The sequence below is a fragment of the Tigriopus californicus genome, chromosome 2 (assembly GCF_007210705.1).
Source record: "Tigriopus californicus strain San Diego chromosome 2, Tcal_SD_v2.1, whole genome shotgun sequence".
In the NCBI taxonomy this organism is placed as follows: Eukaryota; Metazoa; Arthropoda; class Copepoda; order Harpacticoida; family Harpacticidae; genus Tigriopus; species Tigriopus californicus.
Window position 1 is genome coordinate 7787290 of NC_081441.1, and position 21185 is coordinate 7808474.

At 42.5% G+C, this 21185-nt stretch overlaps 6 protein-coding genes across 7 annotated transcripts; 3 read left to right on the forward strand and 3 right to left on the reverse strand.

Annotated features, from left to right (window-relative positions):
* Window positions 1-2175: 2175 nt before the first annotated feature.
* On the reverse strand, window positions 2176-7322 carry LOC131892772 (uncharacterized). Its single transcript, XM_059242616.1, has 3 exons — window positions 6945-7322; window positions 3491-6794; window positions 2176-2550 (listed from the first exon to the last, which is right to left on the reverse strand). Exons 2-3 carry the CDS (start codon window positions 6792-6794, stop codon window positions 2516-2518), a joined length of 3339 nt encoding a protein of 1112 aa, XP_059098599.1. The 5' UTR covers window positions 6945-7322; the 3' UTR covers window positions 2176-2515.
* Window positions 7323-9963: 2641 nt separating this feature from the next.
* LOC131890789 (calcium-independent phospholipase A2-gamma-like) lies at window positions 9964-12143 on the forward strand. The gene has a single exon (XM_059240210.1). The coding sequence runs from the start codon at window positions 10076-10078 to the stop codon at window positions 12029-12031; it is 1956 nt and encodes a 651-aa protein (XP_059096193.1). The 5' UTR covers window positions 9964-10075; the 3' UTR covers window positions 12032-12143.
* A 413-nt stretch (window positions 12144-12556) lies between these two features.
* On the reverse strand, window positions 12557-14645 carry LOC131890806 (aromatic-L-amino-acid decarboxylase-like). The gene has a single exon (XM_059240235.1). The coding sequence runs from the start codon at window positions 14026-14028 to the stop codon at window positions 12625-12627; it is 1404 nt and encodes a 467-aa protein (XP_059096218.1). The 5' UTR covers window positions 14029-14645; the 3' UTR covers window positions 12557-12624.
* Window positions 14646-14843: 198 nt separating this feature from the next.
* On the reverse strand, window positions 14844-16111 carry LOC131890813 (uncharacterized). 2 transcript variants are annotated; one of them, XM_059240257.1, is made up of 3 exons: window positions 15916-16111; window positions 15646-15879; window positions 14844-15565 (listed from the first exon to the last, which is right to left on the reverse strand). In XM_059240257.1, the coding sequence occupies exons 1-3, from the start codon at window positions 15980-15982 to the stop codon at window positions 15114-15116; spliced, it is 753 nt and encodes a 250-aa protein (XP_059096240.1). In that variant the 5' UTR covers window positions 15983-16111; the 3' UTR covers window positions 14844-15113. The 2 variants fall into 2 exon arrangements, with proteins under 2 accessions (XP_059096240.1, XP_059096231.1); XM_059240248.1 differs by having other exon boundaries at window positions 15646-16111.
* Window positions 16112-17557: 1446 nt separating this feature from the next.
* Window positions 17558-20431, forward strand: LOC131890782 (DNA repair endonuclease XPF-like). The gene has a single exon (XM_059240198.1). The coding sequence runs from the start codon at window positions 17664-17666 to the stop codon at window positions 20316-20318; it is 2655 nt and encodes an 884-aa protein (XP_059096181.1). The 5' UTR covers window positions 17558-17663; the 3' UTR covers window positions 20319-20431.
* Window position 20432: 1 nt separating this feature from the next.
* Window positions 20433-20816, forward strand: LOC131892656 (guanine nucleotide exchange factor MSS4 homolog). Its single transcript, XM_059242477.1, has one exon. The coding sequence runs from the start codon at window positions 20433-20435 to the stop codon at window positions 20814-20816; it is 384 nt and encodes a 127-aa protein (XP_059098460.1).
* The last annotated feature ends 369 nt before the right edge of the window (window positions 20817-21185 follow it).

Consider the following 21185-nt stretch of genomic DNA (forward strand, 5'->3'; position numbering starts at 1 on the left):
AAAGTTACGTAAATAGCTAATATATACCGTTCAACAAAGCCACTGAAGCTATTTTTCCTTTCTCAAACAAATCCCGAGCTTAGATTGGTGTTTTATCCCCATTCCCTGTTGACTTGTTTTTTTGTTGCAAGGAAAAAAAGCATTAAGCTCCAGGGAGAAATGAGGAAAATTTCATGTGGAAAACTGTTTTAGAAAACTCTGTTCTCTAACTTCAATTTTATTGCGCCATGTCAATATTTGACATACATTATGGTTGGCCATGAACCTCCCTAGCACCTTTACCTAACAAGTCCAGATGGACGCGTCTTCAAACTTAAAAACATTACATAAAAATCAAGTAAGGTGTCCGTTCGACGGATTAAGGACTGTGTTGCTAGAGTCTAAATTAGAAGCATGCAAATGTTTTATTCCAGCTTAATTTCATTTTCATTGTTCAATGGTCAATCTTTGTTCTTTTTAAATCTTTTTCGTGCACTGCAGATGCAATAAATGATAGAATATCCTGAGGTAGTAAAAGGATATACCCGTGTCTCTCGATATGGCCTTCATTTGCGACCACCACAGTCTCCAAACCACGATAAATTCGATCACTGTTGTCATGGATGAGCAACAGGCTATAAAATACTCAAAGAATATGATTGGTTTATTTTTTGACATGCAAAAGCTTCTTCTGAGGCTTCACAAAATTTGAACCTGTCTCATTGATCGTAGAAAGTGAGTCTATTTTGTTTGACAAGATCCTTAATAGATGGCTTGGTTTCGGATGTTTGGGAGAGAAATCTTGAGTTGAATGCCTAATTGATCAGTGAAATATGTCCAGTCAAGGAAGGCTCTATGGACCTAGCGAACTCCTTGGTCCAGTGTAACGTCGTCCATGCACAGACCAAGATGCTTTAAAGGCCATCAGGGACTTGAGACAAACACATCTTAGCATTTTTCTAGTTTGTAAAACATTTACATTTTTCTTTTTTTGGAGGGGGGCTCTCATGCATTTTAGCGCAAGTTTCCCTTTTCTCTGAAGGAGATAAGTCATTCCCCAGTAATTATAGACCGATCTCTCTCACTTCGAATATTGCGAAGGTGTTTGAGAAGATCATGAAGTTCAAACTTGTTGAATTTCTTGAGGTCAATGAAGTCCTTTCTCCTAGCCAGCACGGGTTCCGAGCACATTTTACGATTAACCATGAACCGCTGGAGTATAGACGGGGATGGTAAGGATGAAAATTAGCAACTCCAATTCGAGTCAATGAATTAAATTCTTCTTCAAATAAGGCTGGCCCCAGATCCCTGCGATTGCGGATTTCAAATGTCAGCTCAATCAAATGACTGGGTCAAAAGTAATGCCCTCTCAAAGTGCAGTACATAACAGAGCACACAATGAATGACTTAGCCCTCTTCTGGTAATCAATTACCACAAGAGGGCTAGTTCCTTCATTCATTGAAGAGCTTTGTAGTGTCTTTTAAGACGGCATAACTTTTGATCCAGTCGCTCGATCAAGCTGACAATTGAAATGAGTAATTGCTGTTACCTGGGATCATTCTCATTTGAAGAAGAACATAATGCGTTAACTTAATCGCGAAAAGCTAATTCCCAAACCAAGCGTCCCCGTCCATATTCCAGTTGTTCATGGATTAACCAACTGATTGGGCATTTAGAGCAGGTCATTGAGGGACTGGAAAGGCACGAGTCAGTTGTAGTTGTCTATCTTGATTTTGCCAAGGCCTTTGATAAAGTAGATCATGGCCTTTTGTTTAATAGATTTCATGACATTGGGATCCAAGGCAAGGTTCTCAATTGGATAAAAAGCTTCATTCATGAAGGGAAGCAAATTGTTAAGGTTGAGGGATCCCTTAGTGACATACATGATGACAAGTCAGGTGTCGCCTCCTGTTCATAATATTCGTTGCCCAACTTCAAAAGCTTAGTATTACTGCCAGTCTCTCTTCTTATGCTGACGATACAAAGTTAGTTTCTGGTAGGAATGGCCAGGACGGCACTAGCCTTGCAAAGGACCTAAAAAGAAACTACTCTTGGGTTACTGAGCGTATTATGTCCCTGAGCGGGTCAGCTACTTTGAATACTCCACTCGTAGATAATGGAGGTAAAGATATTTAGCAGGTTCAAATTCGTTGGTAGACCCACTATTATATAAAGATTGAAAGGGAACAAAAAGACGAATTATAACCTTTCATTTTATTAGTATTGGGGATTACATTCCCTGTAGCGGTTAGAGAGGCCCGTGAAAAACCAAACCAAAAAAATGTAGGAGTAACGCCATTACAGTTTTTGGCGCGTAACGGATGTGTAACGAATTACTCTTTTTTGCCAAAGTAATTGTAACTGTAATTCGTTCCTTTTATTGAGGAATGACTAACGCCCTGCTTAATAGAAAAACATGTCCCCGAAGTTGTGACGAAGAAAAGAATGAAAAACTCAAAAAGAAACGGCGAATCATTTTGATAGTTGGTCATTAAACAAGCACATCACGCATTTTGGTCATTTTCTCCAGTCTTGTTAGCGAAGCAGTCCGAACGATTGACCAAACAGACCTAAAAAACAATTTAACGAATTAAATAAAGTTCACAACCTCTTGCTGTTTGATTGTAAAATGTAATAACCAATAATATTACAAGGCAATCCTCGAGTTCTATATACTTTGCTTATTTCAGAGGTTACATACCTGAGGCGAGTTTTTTTAAACGCTCGTACCTCCGAGTTAATTCAGGCTCGGACGTTACTCAGAATGAGCATCTACTGAGCACTTAGACGAGTGCATTTCAATACCGGTTAACGTCCACTCCTTAACTCGGAGGTACAAGCGTTTAAAAAACTGGCCTCTGGACCATTTCATATTTATTGAAATGATACGGAGCTTTAAAAATGACAGATTAAATCAATTCCTTTCCGTCTTTGTAATGTTTTTCAAGGGTTTCTGGCTTACCATAAGTCTATCCAAGATCTGAAAATTTTCATTTCTTAAAATGGATAAAATGTGTAACTCAAATATAAATATTTAACCCAAAAATTTGAGGCGACATGAGTGATAGAGTTTTGAGTTTGCTTGTTGGGAACATGTAGAAAAATGTCCATGTCTTTGTATTCATTCAAATAAATAAGAAACAAACAATCCTATTATTCAAATTTGAAACCCTCTACCTCAGGAAGAATTATAAGCCATTATTTCACAACTTTTTGTTGTTATTTCTTGGATAAAGAATGATGAAGAGCGAATGAACTCAAATTTTATGCAGGAGCTATCCAGGAATATTTCCAAGTTCAAAACTGTCAAATTCATTTCTTTTGTTGGTAATATCCTGGATTTGGATAACGCCTGCTCAGTCATTTACGAATCTATTTTGATTTTTAGAAACAAACATTTGCTAAAATGAAAAATAAAGCAAATAAAGCATGATGTTAGTGAAATATTGAACTTTTTAAATTATCTTAACTCCCATTATAAAGGTCGTACGTAATCTGTGCTGAACTCACTTTGAGCGTTGGAATGGTTTTGGAATGGCGGAATTCCATTCATATATTGAGGAGGGGCCGCAAGAATTCTGGCGGTATAAATTCTATTGCCCCATCCATCTTCGGGGGTACTGAAGATATTGCCGGATTTTGCACAGACACGAATGTGACCTGTGCTTTGTTGAACATAAATCAAGCAGCTTACAGTGGGGAAAATGGCCGTGATGAAGCTGACAGACAGATTTCCGTCCTCTGACAATGGGAAGGAATAGATTTCCCTATGTCCTTCCAGAACAACTTTAACATTCTTGGTTGGTGTCGATTCACTTGGAGTGATCTGGGTGACGCTTTGTGTAGGGCCGATTCCTTCCAGGTTAGTGATCTTTTCTTGCTGAAGGGTGAGAACTGACTTTACATCTTCTCCAAATTTGTCGAACTTTTGGGTAATCTGTTCTTTCCAACGCCTCAATTCATTTACCTCCGTTTGCAATGACACAATTTGCTGCTGAAGGTGATTTTCACTGTCACTATTATCATTATTAGGCGACTTTCCTGGGAAGTTCACTGGTGTTCCTGCTCGATCAATAAAACTTGATGGTACTGTAGAATCGTGTTTCTTAGACATCACCAATGGAGTCAACAAAAGTTTGCTGGGGTTTAAACAATTGCAAACCTCAAGAATGTTTGCAATCCGCATTTTCGATCCGAGTGGGTTATTCGAGATCTTTTTTTGATGTTCACTTATTTGACCATCCACGACCGGATCACCTGTTTCAAAAAATTGTATTACCAAGTCGACAATATTGCAAACATCTCTGTCAAAATTGGGACCGTAGAAAATACTTGAACCCGGCGAGAATAAAATTATCTCGAGGGTCTCGGCGAAAAGGTCCACTGAGCCCAGAAATTTGGCTGCCATGAAACATTTCCTAAGGTCATGGAGCGAAATGTTTCTTAAGGCAAGTACCTTCACCGTATTCACAGCCTTGGTTAACCAAGAAGCGTCGTCGATCCGTTTTTGGAAAAAGGCAATTGCGGTTTTGAAGGTAGGTTCAGTTATTTCAAGATTGGCCCTACTCACAGCAGATGAAGTTTTCAGTTCATCAAACGCCTTCCTCATGAAATGCTCAAAACACTTGTTGTAAAGGTCCACATCGTCTTTCTTCCTATTTTGATCAATTTTCGTCGTGAACATAAGTTCAGGGTTCGCTTTAACCAATTTGATCAACTGACCCAATGAGGCTTTCCAGAATTCTGACCCCCCTGCTATCCAGAGTCCCGTATAAGGTTCCTCTTCGACAGCAATTGGCCACAGCTTGAACGCCACCAAAAATGTCATCTTCTTATCTTCGTTGTCTTCAACTATAATACAATGCAGTTTCACCATTGATCCAACAGACAGTTGGTTTTGATGAGTGCATCGTATCCAATCCTGATTCGAACGTGTTAGGGCAGACCGAATATCAAATAGGACTTTCCCAAAAGGAGTAACAACAAGGCCCACTGACGTATTGAAAAAATGAATCACGATTCCACGAACATTGGCCAACATGCTCTTCGAAATGACAGTAGCAGATAATATCGATGAAAGGGTGGGATGTTTTGGATCATTCCCGGCCAACTCAGCGATAAAAGGGTTGGTGTTCCAAAAGTACAAAGCAAGGGCTTTGATCACAAATTCCCGGGAGACGACGAGGTGAGAATGAGGATTGAAATAAGCATCAACGAAACGGGCATATTTGCCTAAGATGACCAATGGTTCAGCCAAAAACAATTTCTTGTCATTAACTATCTCTTGCTTGTCCAAAGAGGCGTTTGAGAGGCTATTAACAATGGCTTTTCCGACATCATCCGCTTTGAAGCTCTCTGAAGTCTTTACCGTCTTATAATAATGAGTAACCCAGTCATAAATATCTTGGTACTTCCGCCTTGCTTCTGCGTTAAATTTCGGTATGGTGTTATCTTCGGTAGCCAGGCTAAAGCTGTCGATTGAGTCCAACGAAACTGACTCAAACAATAAGGCCGTTACTTCCATAGTTTTAGAGAAGGTGGACCCTATTTGGGAGGATACCCCCGACATGTCTTGACCTATAATCGTGGATGGCGTTGGAGTGGCGTTGTTCAAGAATTTATGAATCATTATCATATGCTCACGATCCGCCATTTTTTCAGCTACTTTGCCATCCATTTCGGTCTCTTGGGCAAAAGGATGCAGAAGCACTTTGAACAGAGCCATAATGTTCTGACGCTTTTGTTCCCCGATATTGAGATGATTGACTTTGATGAATCTCGATATGAGTGAATTGGATATAATTTGCCTCTTCTTGACATCAACCTGCATGATCTTCTGGGCAAGGCTCAAAATGTTATCCTCGGAAGCTTGACTGAAATGCTCTTGTAAGAACTCTTTGATCGTTCGAATCTTGGCCAAATATCGCATCAAATCATCCCGATTGAGTGACAGATCCGTGATTTCAGATAACATTTTGTCCTTCTCGGGATTCTGTTCTGCTTCATTTTCACTAGAATTAATCTCGGTGGACTCCGAAGCCACACTTTTCTTTGGTTGAGATGCGGATTGGTTGCGCTTCCGTCTCTGAGTCCTGGGCGTGGGATCAGGGGCTTGCGAAGCCGCTCTCTCGCGTACATTGGCATTGGCTTTAAAGAGACCAGTGGGCTGACTCATGATCCCAGAATTTAGCACTGTCTGACCCTGAGAAGCCTTGGGCACCGCCCCCAGTAGCCCCGGGGTCACCGCCAAACTCCCGCGACCCGGTTTGCTCACGTACGGCTTGACGTCCACGAATTTATGACCAATCTTGTGCTTGTCCTTGTCCTTTAAGGCGCGTCGTTGATCCTCGGGTGTGGCAAAGGTGATAAAGGCCGCCCCGTGGGAGGGCGGGATCGAGACGTGCACCACCTTTCCCCACCCATGGATGGCTTTACGCACATCCTCCTCGTCGAAGTCGTAGGGGATGCCGCCCACGAACAACTTACACGCATCACTCATCTCGTTTTCGTTGGGGTTGGGGGACGAGGCGTACCAAGTGTCCTGTGGGTGGATCCCGCCGCTGTTGAAGGGTTTGACATGGATCTTGTGCTGGCCGTCCAACACGTGAAGCACAGGTTGGCTCAAGACCTCTTTTTGCGCTTTGGCGCTTTTCAGGGTGATGTTAGCCCAAGATGTGTTGGGCTTGTGGTACACTTCCTCGATGGCGGGCCAATGGGGGAGGCCCTTCCGGATCAGGTCGTTGGTGTAGCCTTTGGGCACCAGATGGACATAGACTTGACGTTCAGTGGGTCGATACGACGAGGTTGTTGTCATCTGAGTGGAATGGAAACTGGAGCGCTACATTTGCTGACAACTCTCGCGAAGTCGCGATACATGTCCTATGCTACTATACTGTATGTAGTACTTCTTAGTTAAAGGCCTACTCATTTCTGTGTAAAATAGGGGTCCCCTGAGGTTCGTTACCTTGGCAATGCAACGCGTTGCTGGGGATGGGTTTACTTTCTGTTCTCGGGTTGTTTTCCTCCTAGGTTTGCCAAGTGGAAGTGGGTCTTTTATCAATCTCGGTTCTTAGTCACACACAATAGGAGAGTCGACCAGGGCAAAATTAGTCGGGCTTGAAGGACACCACACGCCCTAGGTAGACTGTCTCAAACTTGCTGGGTTGTGCTAGAACTTAAGAATAAGGCTGGCTCATAGACCCGTGTGTGTGATATTTGAAATTTGAGCCATTACTAACGACATCTGAGATTTGTATATCAAGTGCGATAATAGATTCGTTCAGAGGCCCCTTGGCTTGGATCACACACATGCACACACTACAGTCTATAGTTAACTATCTCGCTATTATGCAATTGTTCACATATCATCCAGTCACAATCACAAGTTGTTTTGCATTCCATTACAACTTAACGTTTATGCAATGCTAATTACAACAGTTACACCCATGGGATGATGATTAGACACGTACGTACTTGTTTGTCAGTCGTAGCTAACTACACAAGTCTAAAGTTTTACAATTAGCTTCATCAGTAAATTACTGCTTTTTTAGTATCGAATGTCACACTCTCCAATCCTGATTGGTTTGATTCACTTGCACAACAAAAGGTTTGTACTACAAATGAATTGGAGGTCGGTAGCTTGGAAAATTCATCATTTTCCAAGAGTGACTAACTTTGCTTTTGGACAATTCTTTAATCAAGTCATGTTAGGTAAAACATTCTCTTTTGCATTAATCTCAGCCACTAATTTTTGTTTGATAAATGATCATTCAATGATAGTTGCGACAATCTCTTGTGAAATCTGGCAATGGGACAATTTGGAGTGTTTTTGCATTCGGGTCATCGTCAAGTTTACAGTACATAAGGGATTTGCCGACATTAGCTTGAGATTTATGTACTGGTCTGAAGGCTTTTTCCTTCTAGCCTAGAGTATGATGCAAAAATAATTCTAATTTTGATTGATTCTGAAACGGCTACAAAAATGTCGTGTTGTATTAACATATTTGGACAAAATTATTGACTGGAACATGAGAAACTTCGACCTTGAAAATGACGATTTTCGATCACTTTGAATTTCCCGCCTTTTTACTTGCCACCGCAATCAATTTGAGTCAGAGCTGCCATTTGACACGAGCTTTTTAAAGTCAAAATGACGACAAATGCACTTAAAAAAGTTATATTGTATTCAATAACCATTTTGATGACTATAAATAAAACTGTAATTGTTGTGGCTAGGCCTTGGATACTGCAAGTGGTCTATGGACACTGTTATCAATTCAGTCAACCATCAAACAGTATAAATATCAATATTTGAGGAACATTTTCCATTTCAGCCAAAGCTATTTCAATATGCTTTTTGGCAAAGAGGACACTTGAAAAACTTATCCAACCCAATTGATCCTTCTTGTCTTTGACATCTTTTAGAATCAAGATTGGCCATTCTAAACACCGGTGGCCATTTTTGACCACCTTCGAACAATTTCTGCCATTTTCTGCCACTTGTGGCAAAAAGTGGCAGAAATTTGATCAATCTCAATTTTTCCCATCGCTGTACGCTACTCATCGAAGAATCTAGCCAGCTTCATAATTTTCAATCCCAAATGAAAACAACAACAAACAACAACAACAGTCTCTCAGGATGTGCCACATTCTTGTCACGGATCTGCTGAGCCAGCAAAATTTGAACGGAATCATTGCGAATTATTTCTCATGTCTGGGGCACATTTTCAGATCACTCGCGGCTAAAAAGACACTAGTTGTATGATTGAACGGAGTAAAAAAGGACCTCTAGAGATGTGGACTGCAAACAGAAGCAAAAAATCTAATCCCTAACCTATTCACCTGATTCCAAATAAGACCTTCATACGACCTCAAGATATTGTTTGTTGATTTAATGAACAAAAATGGTTCACATATATCTTTTGAAGGAAAATCAAACATTCCATGCAACAAAATCTATCACATGGTCTCTTTGTTCTATATCAAAAATTGAGAAACTAAATGAATGTTGATTGGTTATGCTTTTTGTTTATTTAAGATGTTCCTTTGAAATTTTACTGAGGCAATTCAATTTGCAAGTTCAAGCAAATTCAAAACCCTCTTGAACTGCTAAGAATTCCATGCCAGTAGCGGTGAGGAAGTCCGCAAATAAATCCCCAAAAACCTGAACTCAAAAGGAATCTGAGATATCACATCTAAAGTGGGACTATTAAACGAACTATTTTTGTCCCCATTGGCAAGTATTTGCCAAACATACTACTTGGACCAAATGTTGCAATTAAGCTAACCTGATTAGTTAGAAATTAAATGATTTTCTTGATTTCAAGTGAAAAATAAATTTCCTTTTTGATGTCATTTGGGCTTTATCTTTCAATCATTGGCCACCTGACCTTGGATTCTTCATAGCCCCTTTTTTTCAAGATACATTCGATTGGTTTGGTAGTCCTGTTAAGAAATAATGTGACCTTTCTGATACATGGTGTCTTCCCATCATAGAAAAACTACAACCTAATATTGTCAGTGCTGCCATTTAATTGACTTGAGGATACCAGAATCATGCTTTGTTTCAAAGTAACATCTTCAAATAATGATTGACTCCATTGAAGCAAAAATAGTGAAGTAATTTCTTTGAATGATCTTGTTCTCAGTAAGACTCAATCTGACTAATTTTTAGCTCTTACTCTTGTTCAATGTCTCTAGTTTAATGGTAGAAGTTACATGGAAGAGTAAAAATCGAGTTTGTTGTGTTTTTTTACTGTAGCTGAATCGGTAACCAATGGAAAGTGCAACTCTAACTGATGGAAAGAAGGCAGCGGCTCTAAATCAGAAACTATACCCTAGCAGCCGGTCAGTTGATATTAATTCGCTCTGAAAACTAGTCCGCCTAGCTAGGAGTTGTTTCCTCTATGGTTTAATGATGGCCGATGGCCCAGAGGGCGCTTGCATCAGATGGCGCCACTTATTAATCCAGCACCATGTCCTGCAGGACTTGCGAATATATACGATCAACACGGCAACAATGTAAACACAACTGTCTGAAGGACGAAGTGATACTATGTCAAATCCGACCTTAGGCACGCCAATCCGGGTCGAACCATGAAATATTGGGCACTTTGGACACTTAGACGGAGCTATTCACCTCTAGGTGGAACGTGGCACGCCTTATCTACTTGGTCCGCCCGTACTAGGACCCTACGCACGGTTCAACTCATACGACGTAAAAGAGAGAAATGGGCCAATATCGCACATTGGCGATGGTATTGGCTTTGGAGCAAGCTGAAGTTCAATCGACACCGGGCCATGCCCACTATGTTGAATCCGAAGTTGTCTGAGGAGGATTTCCAGGAAATCAGGCGCCAACACGCCCGATTAGTGAGGGTGGGGGGCGTGAAAGCCTCGGAAACGAAAGTGTCGTTCGCCACCGAGTCTCAGCCAAGTCAGTCGGATGAAGTGGATCTCAATGATGCCATCAAGAAGATGAAAATGCGACCCGGGACCGTGGATCCTGCGCCCGCTTCGGCTAGCGCGCCTACGTCGTTTTTTTCCACTAGCTTCTTTATGGACACGATACTCTCGGTTCCTACCGCCATTTTGCCTAAACTGCCTAATGTCCAGGATTTTTTACCTTTTGGGAAAGTCCCATCGGATATCCCCCCCTCTGCAGACGTGGCTGCCGATTTAGAGACGGAAACCACCCCTTGGCGACGGCCTTACGTTCGATCCGCCCAATCCAAAGCTGCCATCGATGCCAGGACCCGGAGTTGCGTGGCTAATCTGCGAAGCACGGCATCGTTAGATTCTGCCGTGTTGAAGCCCTTGGAAGTGTTCAATAATCACCTCTACCAATATCCATTTGCCAAGGGTGTGGCTGTGAGGAGTCATGCTGTGAGTCAGTTGTTGCATATTCGGGACAAGAGTGAGAACGAGTCCGTCAAAATGGTCGCCAGGGAGGGTTTGAACTTGTTGGGCTATCAAGAGGCGGTTGGTTCTCAGGGCATTCGGATTTTGTGTTTAGATGGGGGCGGCATGAAAGGCATTATTGCGCTTGAAGTCCTCAAACGTATCGAGCTAACAACCGGACGAAGGATCTACGAGGTCTTTGATTTCATTTGCGGAGTCAGCACGGGTTCAATCATCGCTTCGCTTTTGGCCTTTCACAAGATGTCCGTCAATGAGGTAGCCTCCGCTTATAAAACGTTAGGCGCCGAAGTGTTCAAGCAAAACATGTTCTCAGGAGCTACGGGTTACCTTCGAAGCCATTCTTACTACAATACCCTGGCCTACGAGCGGGTTCTCCAAAGCTTCGTTGGCAATATGGTCATGGGCGAAACTGCCCGCACTCCTCGCACACCAAAAGTCGCCATTGTGGCCACGCTAGTCAACACAGAGCCCATGGGACCGTTCGTCTTCCGAAATTATCACTATCCTTACCGAAGCCCGTCCAATTTCAAAGGTAGCTCAGATCATCCAATTTGGGCGGCCGTCAGAGGCTCCTCCGCAGCTCCAGGCTATTTTGACGAGTTCTGTTTGGAGGACAAGATATTCCACGATGGTGGAATCATGACCAATAACGCGACCATGATCGCCATACACGAAGCCCAAAGGCTGTGGGCGCATGAGGCCTTGCACTGCGTGGTATCTTTGGGCATGGGTCGATTCAAAGGACCCATCCACCCCGAGGAGCCGTTCTTAGACGTCAAGAAGCCCAAGAACCTGTCGTTGGCGCAGAAGTTCTCAAGAATCATTGATGCCGCCACGGACACGGAATTGGCCCATGTGAGCTTGCACGATTTACTTCCCGGCGAAGTTTACTTCAGGTTCAATCCGTATCTGAGCGAATACTTTGATATGGACGAAGTTCGTTTGGAAAAGATGTCCAAGATGAGAGAGGACACTCAAATGTACATCAGAAGAAATGAGAACCGCTTTGATGAAGTTTGTCAAAGACTTGTTCAGCCCAGGTCTTGGTCAAAAAGAGCTCGAGATCACATTTCCTTGGCTAGTCATTATGTGCGCGCTCAACTTGATAAGGGTGCTGTAGAGTCACAGTGAATAGAAGATATAATTTTGTATATGCTACATTGTCAGTCACTATTTTTAAAGTGAGCCTTTTATAAAGTCTAAACGAAAGTCTCTTTTGCCAACGACATGAATTCTAAATCGATTTGGTGATCGATTATTTCTTAATACTCCATTGTGCGATAACCTAGAAACCATTTTAACTTTGCCTTTATATGTTCTTAAAGAATTGTTTAGCGCGTTGGAAAACGAGTAACTCGAGTGTTTGGAATAACTTATTGCTTCAGATGTAGCATTTATCACTGCACAACCAATACTCCATTTTGCCAAGTTGTTAAAATTGAGCCTTTCTCCAGATTTTTTTTTGAGTTCACACGACTTGCACTTGCTCGAAATAATCTCCCCTTTTCTAAATCCGCGATATTGCAGTAGTATGGGCAAGACTCGAAAACTATCAAGGTCAAATGTACGAAAATGCTAATTCAAATTGATCTTAATTTTAAACAAATATTAGCGTGCGCTTTTTGACGCTAGCTACTACTTCATTTCACATAGACGTTTAGCTTTCATCAATTTATTAGTCTGATGCCTTAAGTCACAAATTGCCGTTAAAGTTAAGTTCATGTCTACCGGTCAATTTTGAGTGCATTTTCCACTAAAACCCTGTATGCAAAGTCAATGTCTTTAGGTTCAGTGGTTCTTGCGCAAACAGCAAACCGAAGAATAAATGTTTCACCAACTTTGGAAGGAGTGATGTGAATTCTGCCTTCATCGTTGATGCTTTTGTTCAATGCTTCGTTGAGCTCATTTGAGCCCTTCAACCGAAAGCACACCAAACCCATCGTTGTTGGGTTAAATATCTCGAATCTCTCGTCTTGTTCGATCTGCGCTTCAAACTCGTGCGCTAACTTGATATGCGTCCGAATGTAACTCCTGATACCTTCCTGTCCGTACAATCTCAAAACGAACCAAATCTTAAGAGACCGGAATCGACGGCCCAACGGAATATGCCAATGGCGGTAATCTGGGATTTGGCCTTGAAATTTGTGTTGAAGATAGAGAGGATCTACGTTGAATGAGCTCACAATCGAATCTGCATCTTGTACCCACATGGTAGAGCAATCGAAGTTCACCAGCATCCATTTGTGCGGGTTGAAATTGAAGGACTGGGCAAACTCCACCCCGTTCAAGATGGGTCGATATTCCGGACAAATGAAGGCGCTGCCCGCATATGCGGCGTCCACATGAAGCCAAATATCTTCTTCGTTGCAAATCGGGCCCAGTTCCAAAAGATTGTCATAAGAGCAACAAGAGGTGGTGCCGAGAGTAGCGACGGCAACAAACGGAATGAGGCCCTTGGCCTTATCTTCGTCGATGGCTCTCCTAAGGGTCTCTCCTCGGAGACTTTGATCTTCGTCCACGTCCAAACACCGGACCATAACTCCAGCTAACGAGCCAGCTCTTTCAGCCGAGGAATGCGCCAGTTTTGAGGTATAAGCAACTAATTTCGTTGTGGCTTCCGTTCCATGTTTGCGGGTGGCTTTCGATCTAGCAGCAAGCACGGCCACTAGAGTAGCTTCACTAGCCGTGCCTTGAATCACCCCGCCCCCTTTTCCGCCAGGTCGAAATAGAAATTGTTCAGGCAAGTTCAACATTTTGCCTAACCAATTCATCATGACCATTTCCAATTCCGTGCAAGCAGGACTAGCAATCCAGGAGAATCCGATGCACCCGATGGCATCGGATAAGATATCAGCCACAATTGCAGGGTAGCTGTTTGCTGTTGGAAAGTAGGCGTGAAATTGGGGCGAATGCCAATGAGTTACTCCGGGCATGATCACTCGCTCTACATCCTTCATGATGTCCTTCCAATGCTCTGGAGTATCAGGAGCTTCTTCGGGAATGAGTTCCTTCAGATAACCAGGGGTGACTTGGGGCATCACAGGTCGATCACGGATGGTCTCCAAGTAATCTGCCACATAATCAATCATGGCTTTTCCAAAAACTCTGAATTCGTGAACGTCCGTCATGTTAGATTTGCTCGAGTTCGAATCGACCGTAAAATATGACAATGGTCAATAGTTCAGCATAGACTCACGCTAGAGGTACTGAATTCTTGTGCTGAGTGCGCTTCTTGAGTCCTTAGATCTCCAAGTTCTCATTATAAAATCAGTGCTGGCCTCGATTTTCCCCCTTGTTCTTTGGTCTTGGATTGAAGTGTCGAGAGCGCGAGCGTGTCCACATTCCTCGGACGACGGGGGAGCAAGGGGGAAAGAAACCCAAACTGTAGCTGTGCATCCAACGTCTTTTCCCTTGGTCATTTCCTCTCATGATGTGCACATACAGTCTCTCTAATACTTGACTATATGTCATCTTGTCTACAATGGAATCTGAGCACAAATGTTTTTTTGATAAACAACCTTGTCCGAGGTTGCTTTGTCTGAAGTGAGAGGAGGACTTGGTTGTGATCTGGGTTTGTTAGTTTTCAATAAGAAGGATCGATATTCAAGTGCTCCATCCAAACCATTCTTGAGACATCCATTTTGCCCTTACTCGTGGTAAGTGGGTATTTTAGAAGCTTTCTTTTGCCATTATTTCTAGAGGATGTGGAACAAGACGTAAGGCGACTTGTTGCTTCAGCCCATCGTTCTACATCGAACCAAGCTCAGCCGGGAAAGGAGCAACAAGTGGGAGAAGTTTTGCAAGAGAAAGGAAAAGAACATTTACTAGTATCATCCATTCATCATATCATGTCTTTAAGTTTAAAGCGTTTGAACCTTTATTAAAACGATGGGCGAGGACAAATGTTCAACTATCTTGAAACAACTGGTGGTCAAAGCAGATGTTAAAACTTACACGTTTCCGATTTATTTTCTGATTTGCGAGGTTTGGTTGAGAAGTAATTTGACATCACACAGAGGAGTTGAAATTCCGAAGTTTGCACGTTATGATTCTTGATTAAGGCAACAATTTCATGAACGATTTGATTCAGGAACGATTTGATCAGGAACACGTGATTCTTTCGAAATTGATTGCAATGAGTGGAGCAGCGGAATTTGGATCCTAGCACTAGAATCTGGTTGATTTCGTATTTTTTCTTCTGATGTGGAGCTTGTTAATCTTCAATGTCCCAGATGGATGGGCTCAAGTAATCTTCTTGGTCGGGAAGGAAAATCAACGACCTTCTGACATTGCGGCTCCTTGAAATGGATTGGGATGGTCTACGGGGCGTGACGTCATCTTCGCTGCTGGACTCTCCATAGTAAATAGTTTGACTTGAACGAGCCGAAGACGGGAATTCCCTGATCTCACCGCCCGACAAACCGCTTAAATTGGCAATGCCAGGCGAGTATGGAGGCGAAGAAAATGGAAGCGAGTCGCCCGACAACGGAAGAGATCCACCCACAACTGCCAATGGGGCCGCATTCTCCTTCTCCGAAGATGAATGCGGACTTTGGAACAGGCCAATGGATCCGCCATCATCACCACAGGGCCCAATATCATTGGACATAAATTGTTCCTCTAATCCGGGCAATGTTATGGTAATCTCACCTTCATCTAGGTCGTCTAATTGAAGTGAGCAAATAAAAAAAAAGCAATTCAATCCTCTAATTAAATTTCTCTAAAAAAATGACGAGGAGTTTTACCCTCTTCGAGTGTTTGTGGTCTCGGGCGTTTAGTCAGAGGACTGTGGTCGATCGAGCGGTCGGGATAATCCGGGATTTGAGGGCGTTGTATCCCTTCATGTTCCGTCTCCGAAGAACGAGTTCTCTTCTGGGGGATTCGCTTTCCGTAATCGCGTGGCGGACTCTCGGGCGTTCCTTCTATGGCAAAGTGATCACCATGCCCTTGAGGCCCTCCGGTCCCTTGATCCTTGGGACCTTGTTTCTCTGGAAGTCCTAGCTGATCCTTGGGACCTTGTTTCTCTGAAAGTCCTAGCTGATCCTCGTACAAGGACACTTCATCCGAGTGGACCAACGCCATGATGGTTGAGATGGATGGTGGCTGGCTGATTGGCTGGATGGTTGGATTAGTGGGATTTTTCGAAATTTAGCGGTTGAACGAGGGAAAAGCGAACAGACAAACCGGTTGAGGCGTTCAGAGTGACCACTAACCGCCGATCAGAGCGTAATGGGGCACTTTTAGTGAACCTTTGTTTTAGACACTTTTACACACGAAATTGCTTTCATTTGTATTAAGAACTGCAGTTGTTCACAAGTTTTTGAATGGAGGATGTCATAAAATCTGATAAATCTGTATCAAAAGATTTCCTTTCTTCCATTTGGCCCAAAACAATTTTTAAAAAGTTTGTGACCTTTTTTTTTGTTGGACGCCTTATTTGACTACTTTCAAACTTTTATTAATTTTTCGATTTTGGATTTTTTTTTACCATTTGGTCGTTTGGGTCTTTATCTGTTTCCTTCTTTACATGCTTTTCCCAAAGCTTCTAATGCGGACGTCGTATATCTAATATCTGTCTACAAATGTTCTGAAGCAGGCCGGCCACAAATCTCTTGAAATAAGTGATGATTAGTCAGACCAAAAACGTTCTTATATAAAAAATATTTTTCACATATTTTGGGGGTTTTGGTGCCCAAAAATGTTCTTGTCCATTTTCATCTTTTTGTCCTTTTTTTCTTTTCTTCCTGTGATGATACGTAACAAAGAGAAAAATTACTTCTGAGAACAAGGACTTTATTCAGTTGTGGATCAAATAGGACAAAATCAAATCATTAGCAAAAGTGTCCTAATGTCAAGCATTTTCCTAAAGAAACTAAAGCTCAATAGATCATCCAATATAAGCAATTGCTTTCCTAGAATTTGGCAACAGAAACAGGCAATAAACAGGACTGACTATGACCTTTGGGCCAAGGCAGCAACGCTTTTGCAATTCATCACCGTTATTCGTTCATTCCAACTTTTTTCTTCTTCTTTTTTCTCGACATTTTCAAACTTGCTATTTTTGCATTCTTTCAACTTTTACGCATATTTTCCAACCTTTTCTCATTTTTTCCCAACTAACAAAAAAGTTCGGCCAAAGTGGCAACTCCTTTTTTGTCAAGGTCTACTAATCAGGAGTCAGCATGGACATGGCAAGAATCTGCTTCTTAGGGGAAACAGGTTCAATTACCGGTGCTTGAAGATATTATGATGTAATATTCCTTTTCATCTATGTGTTGCTTGATATGGAAGCCAAAAATAGCCCCTCCCCCACCTCGAACGTGTTGTTGCCTACGTTTTGGAAAGTGTATTCGCAAATTTTTGTGCAAATTTGTTTCATTTTTATGTAGAGTTCCTGTCAATAAAGACCATATGTATCTGCAAGTTTCGGCCGACCCTAGTTTTTATGGTAGGAAAAATAAACGGGACAGACACAACAAACCGAAGCATTTTTGGTTAACATAACATCAACACATTTGGGTTGTTTTAAGTAGCAAAAAAATGACATATGTAGGCTAAAAATCCAGCATATTTTTGTCGGAGCCTAGTGATGATTCAGTTTCATCGCCAAGAATTACTCATGAACTAAAAAAATATAGATTACCAGTAATCACCATTTTGGGAACCCTGCTTCAAGTCTGAAATAGAAAAATAACAAACACCAAGAATTGTGCACGCAACGCAAAACATGTGGAAGAAATGATGAAATATCCATGAAGCAACTATGTTGGAATACGAGAATCAAATGCTCCTAGACATTGTGTCCACGGACGGCTTAGTGCTCGCAGCCAAAGGCTTAGGTCTGGAGCGGGTCTTTCAAGCCTTGCTCAAGATTTACAGCGATCCCGGCAATTTGGTCCTGGTTCTGGGCACCACCGACCAAGAGGAGCAATACTTCATCCAGGCCCTGAATACGGATGAGCAAGTCAAGAAGAAGGCTCGAAAGATCACCACCGACATTTCCATACCAGAGCGTCAACGGGTCTATCTGGAAGGGGGTGTGCTCTTTATCACTACGCGGATCTTGGTGGTGGACCTCCTTATGGAACGCGTTCCCATCCATCTCATTACCGGTATATTGCTCTATCGAGCCCATCAAACCGCCATGTCCTGCCAAGAGACCTTCATCCTCCGGCTGTTCCGTCAAAAGAACAAGACCGGCTTCATCAAGGCCTTTTCTACGGCTCCGGGCTCGTTTCGAAGCGGCTTTTCGTCCGTGGAACGTGCCATGCGTAATCTCTTCTTGGCACATCTCTATCTGTGGCCTCGGTTTCGATCAGAGGTGACGGAAAGTCTAGCCGTTGCTCAGCCGGATGTGGTCGAGCTGCACATGGAGCTCACTCCGGCCATGATGACGATTCAAACGGCAGTGTTAGATTTGGTCAATTTCACCTTGCAGGAGTTGCGCCGTCTCAATCCTACTTTAGAGGGTTATGACGAGATGACCGTGGAGAATGCCATCTCGAAGGCTTTTCATAAGATACTTCAAAAGGAGCTCGATCCAGTTTGGCATCAACTGAGTTGGAAAACCAAACAACTGGTGGCTGATATCAAGACCTTAAGATTGCTTCTCACGTACCTGACACAATATGATTGCATCACGTTCTACGCGTTTGTCTCATCATTGAGGACCACGGAGAATGCCATGAGATCCGGAGGCTGGATGATATTGGATGCCGCCGAAACTTTATTCATGACCGCCAAAGAACGATTATTTGGAAAGTGCAAAGATGCCCAAGATTTTGAAAAGAAACGGAAGAAGCTCACATCCAAGTCTTCGATCAACGATGACCTCTCCTTCGAAACTAATCCCAAATGGGAGGCGCTGATCGAGGTTATGAACGAAATTAAAACTGACGTGGCCAAGAACGAGAGTAAAGATCGAGTTTTCTCAGACAAGGTGCTCATCTTAACGTCGGACGATCGAACCTCTACCCAGGTTCAAGATGTCTTAAGCGATGGACCCAAGGCCCTCCTCGTTCGACTGTATAACAAAAGTTTGGGAGAAAAGTATGGATTCATTCCGGGTGGGTTGACTCCGACAGAACGATGTGATCTCACAGACAGTAAAAAGGAGCCTAAACACAAGGGACTCGGTAAAAAGAGCAAGATTGGAAATGGCCAAACCCTTACTCAAATGGCTCGAACAGAGGAGGCGATCGAAGCAAAACTCTTGCAAGTGACTGACAGTCCTTTAGTCCTCGTTCAATCTATACAAGTCGGCATATTCGAGCTCTACAAGATGGTGTATGAGCTCAAACCTCGCTTTGTGATCATGTACGATATCGAAATGTCTGTGGTAAGACTATTGGAAGTGTTTCAAGCCAAACATCCGGACTACCAAATCCGAGTATTTTTCATGATGTTTGATAAGAGTGTGGAGGAACAGGCCTATTTGACAACTCTGAGAAAAGAAAAAGAGGCCTTTGAGGGGCTTATCAAGGAGAAGTCTTCTATGGTCATACCCAATGATCGCGAAGGGAGATCTGGAGAAAATCCAGATCTTCTCCGCGACGCCTCGAAAGCCAGTGACATCATCATGGAGAAATCCAATGCGTCAACGAGAAAAGGAGGGGGCGAGCTTGTTATGGGGTCGTCCAAGATTATCGTGGATATGCGAGAGTTCCGAAGCGAATTGCCCTCTTTGATTCACCGACGCGGTATTGACATAGAGCCAGTCACGATTGAAGTAGGAGATTACATTCTCACCCCAGAAATATGTGTGGAAAGAAAAAGCATTAGTGATCTGATTGGGTCCCTGCAAAACGGAAGACTTTTTAACCAAGCGACTTCAATGACCAGGTTTTACCCCAAACCAATGCTCTTGATTGAGTTTGATCAGAATAAACCATTTGCACTCCAGGGCAAATATTACATGTCCAGAGACATTGGATCCTCGGATATCACGGCTCGGCTTCAGTTGTTAACCATTCACTTTCCCAAGCTACGCATTCTTTGGTCTCCAAGCCCTCACGCTACTGCCGAATTATTCGAGGACTTGAAGAAAGGCCGTGAGCAACCGTGCGCCGAGAAGGCTGCTGCTATCTCGATGGACTTTATTGATGACTACAGTGTGGACAGATTTAATCCTGCTATTCATGACTTTGTGAGCAAATTGCCCGGAATCACATCTACCAATGTGTTCGCAGTACTGAATCGCGCTGAAAACCTGGCTGATCTCATAAATTATAGCCAAGAGGAGTTATCGGATATTTTGGGAAGCAAACAAAATGCTGAAATTCTTTATAGCGCTTTGCATGAGAAGAGTGAACCTGTGGAAGGTGGAAACGCTAATGGGCCAAATATGAAACGTAAAATGGCACAACGAGAGCAAGGTGGAAAATCGAGGGGTCGCTTCAAAACCAAAAGAAAGAATTGACATCAATTTCCTTTCATATCCACATGTTGTTGTCATGAGATTATATATAACATAGATTCTAACTTTAATGATGTATTAACTCTTATATAAAAAACACCAGCTTTTTTTGCAGATATGTCTGATTCAAACACAATTGTGGGAAAAAAGGTGGATACTTCTTCTCTGGTGGACGAAAAGGGCAAAAACCTTAAACAAATTGTATGCGAACGCTGCGCGTCCAAGATCCTCCCGGCCAAGGTCGGAACTCTTGAAGAGTTCAATTTCGAATTGAACATCATGAAGAAGGAGTCTGAAACAGATTCGGATCTGACCAAAGAACAACTCTCTCAGTTCTATCGCGTGGAAGACATGTTTGATTTTGACAACATTGGCTTCTCGCACACTGTCGGGGATATCAAGTATCTCATTTGTGCAGATTGTGAGATTGGTCCTGTGGGTTGGCATAGCATTTCTTCAAAGAAGTGTTACGTCGCTCTGACTCGAGTGGCGTACAAGTAGACAAGCCATGATAAATTTTGATTAACCGTGTCAATAAGCATTCCATTTGCCCCTGTCGTTTTATTTCAATTAAAAATGAGTGTTTGCCCAATAAGTCGGATCAAACGGAGAAGCAGTTGTGTATTAGTCATGCGTATTAGTTTTTTCAATCGAAAGTCTTCTTATACTGGCATAGAAATTATGATCACTCTGAACGATATTTGATACATTCAATTCTTCAAGCCCACATTTTAGCTGAGAAGCGGCTATAAGCACAAAGAATCAACAGATTCCTCTACACTGTCAAGTCAGTTGATGTTTCAAAATCAATGGAAAGCAATATGCAATATGTGACAAATTATGTTCATACTTTTAATTCAATAAGCACGA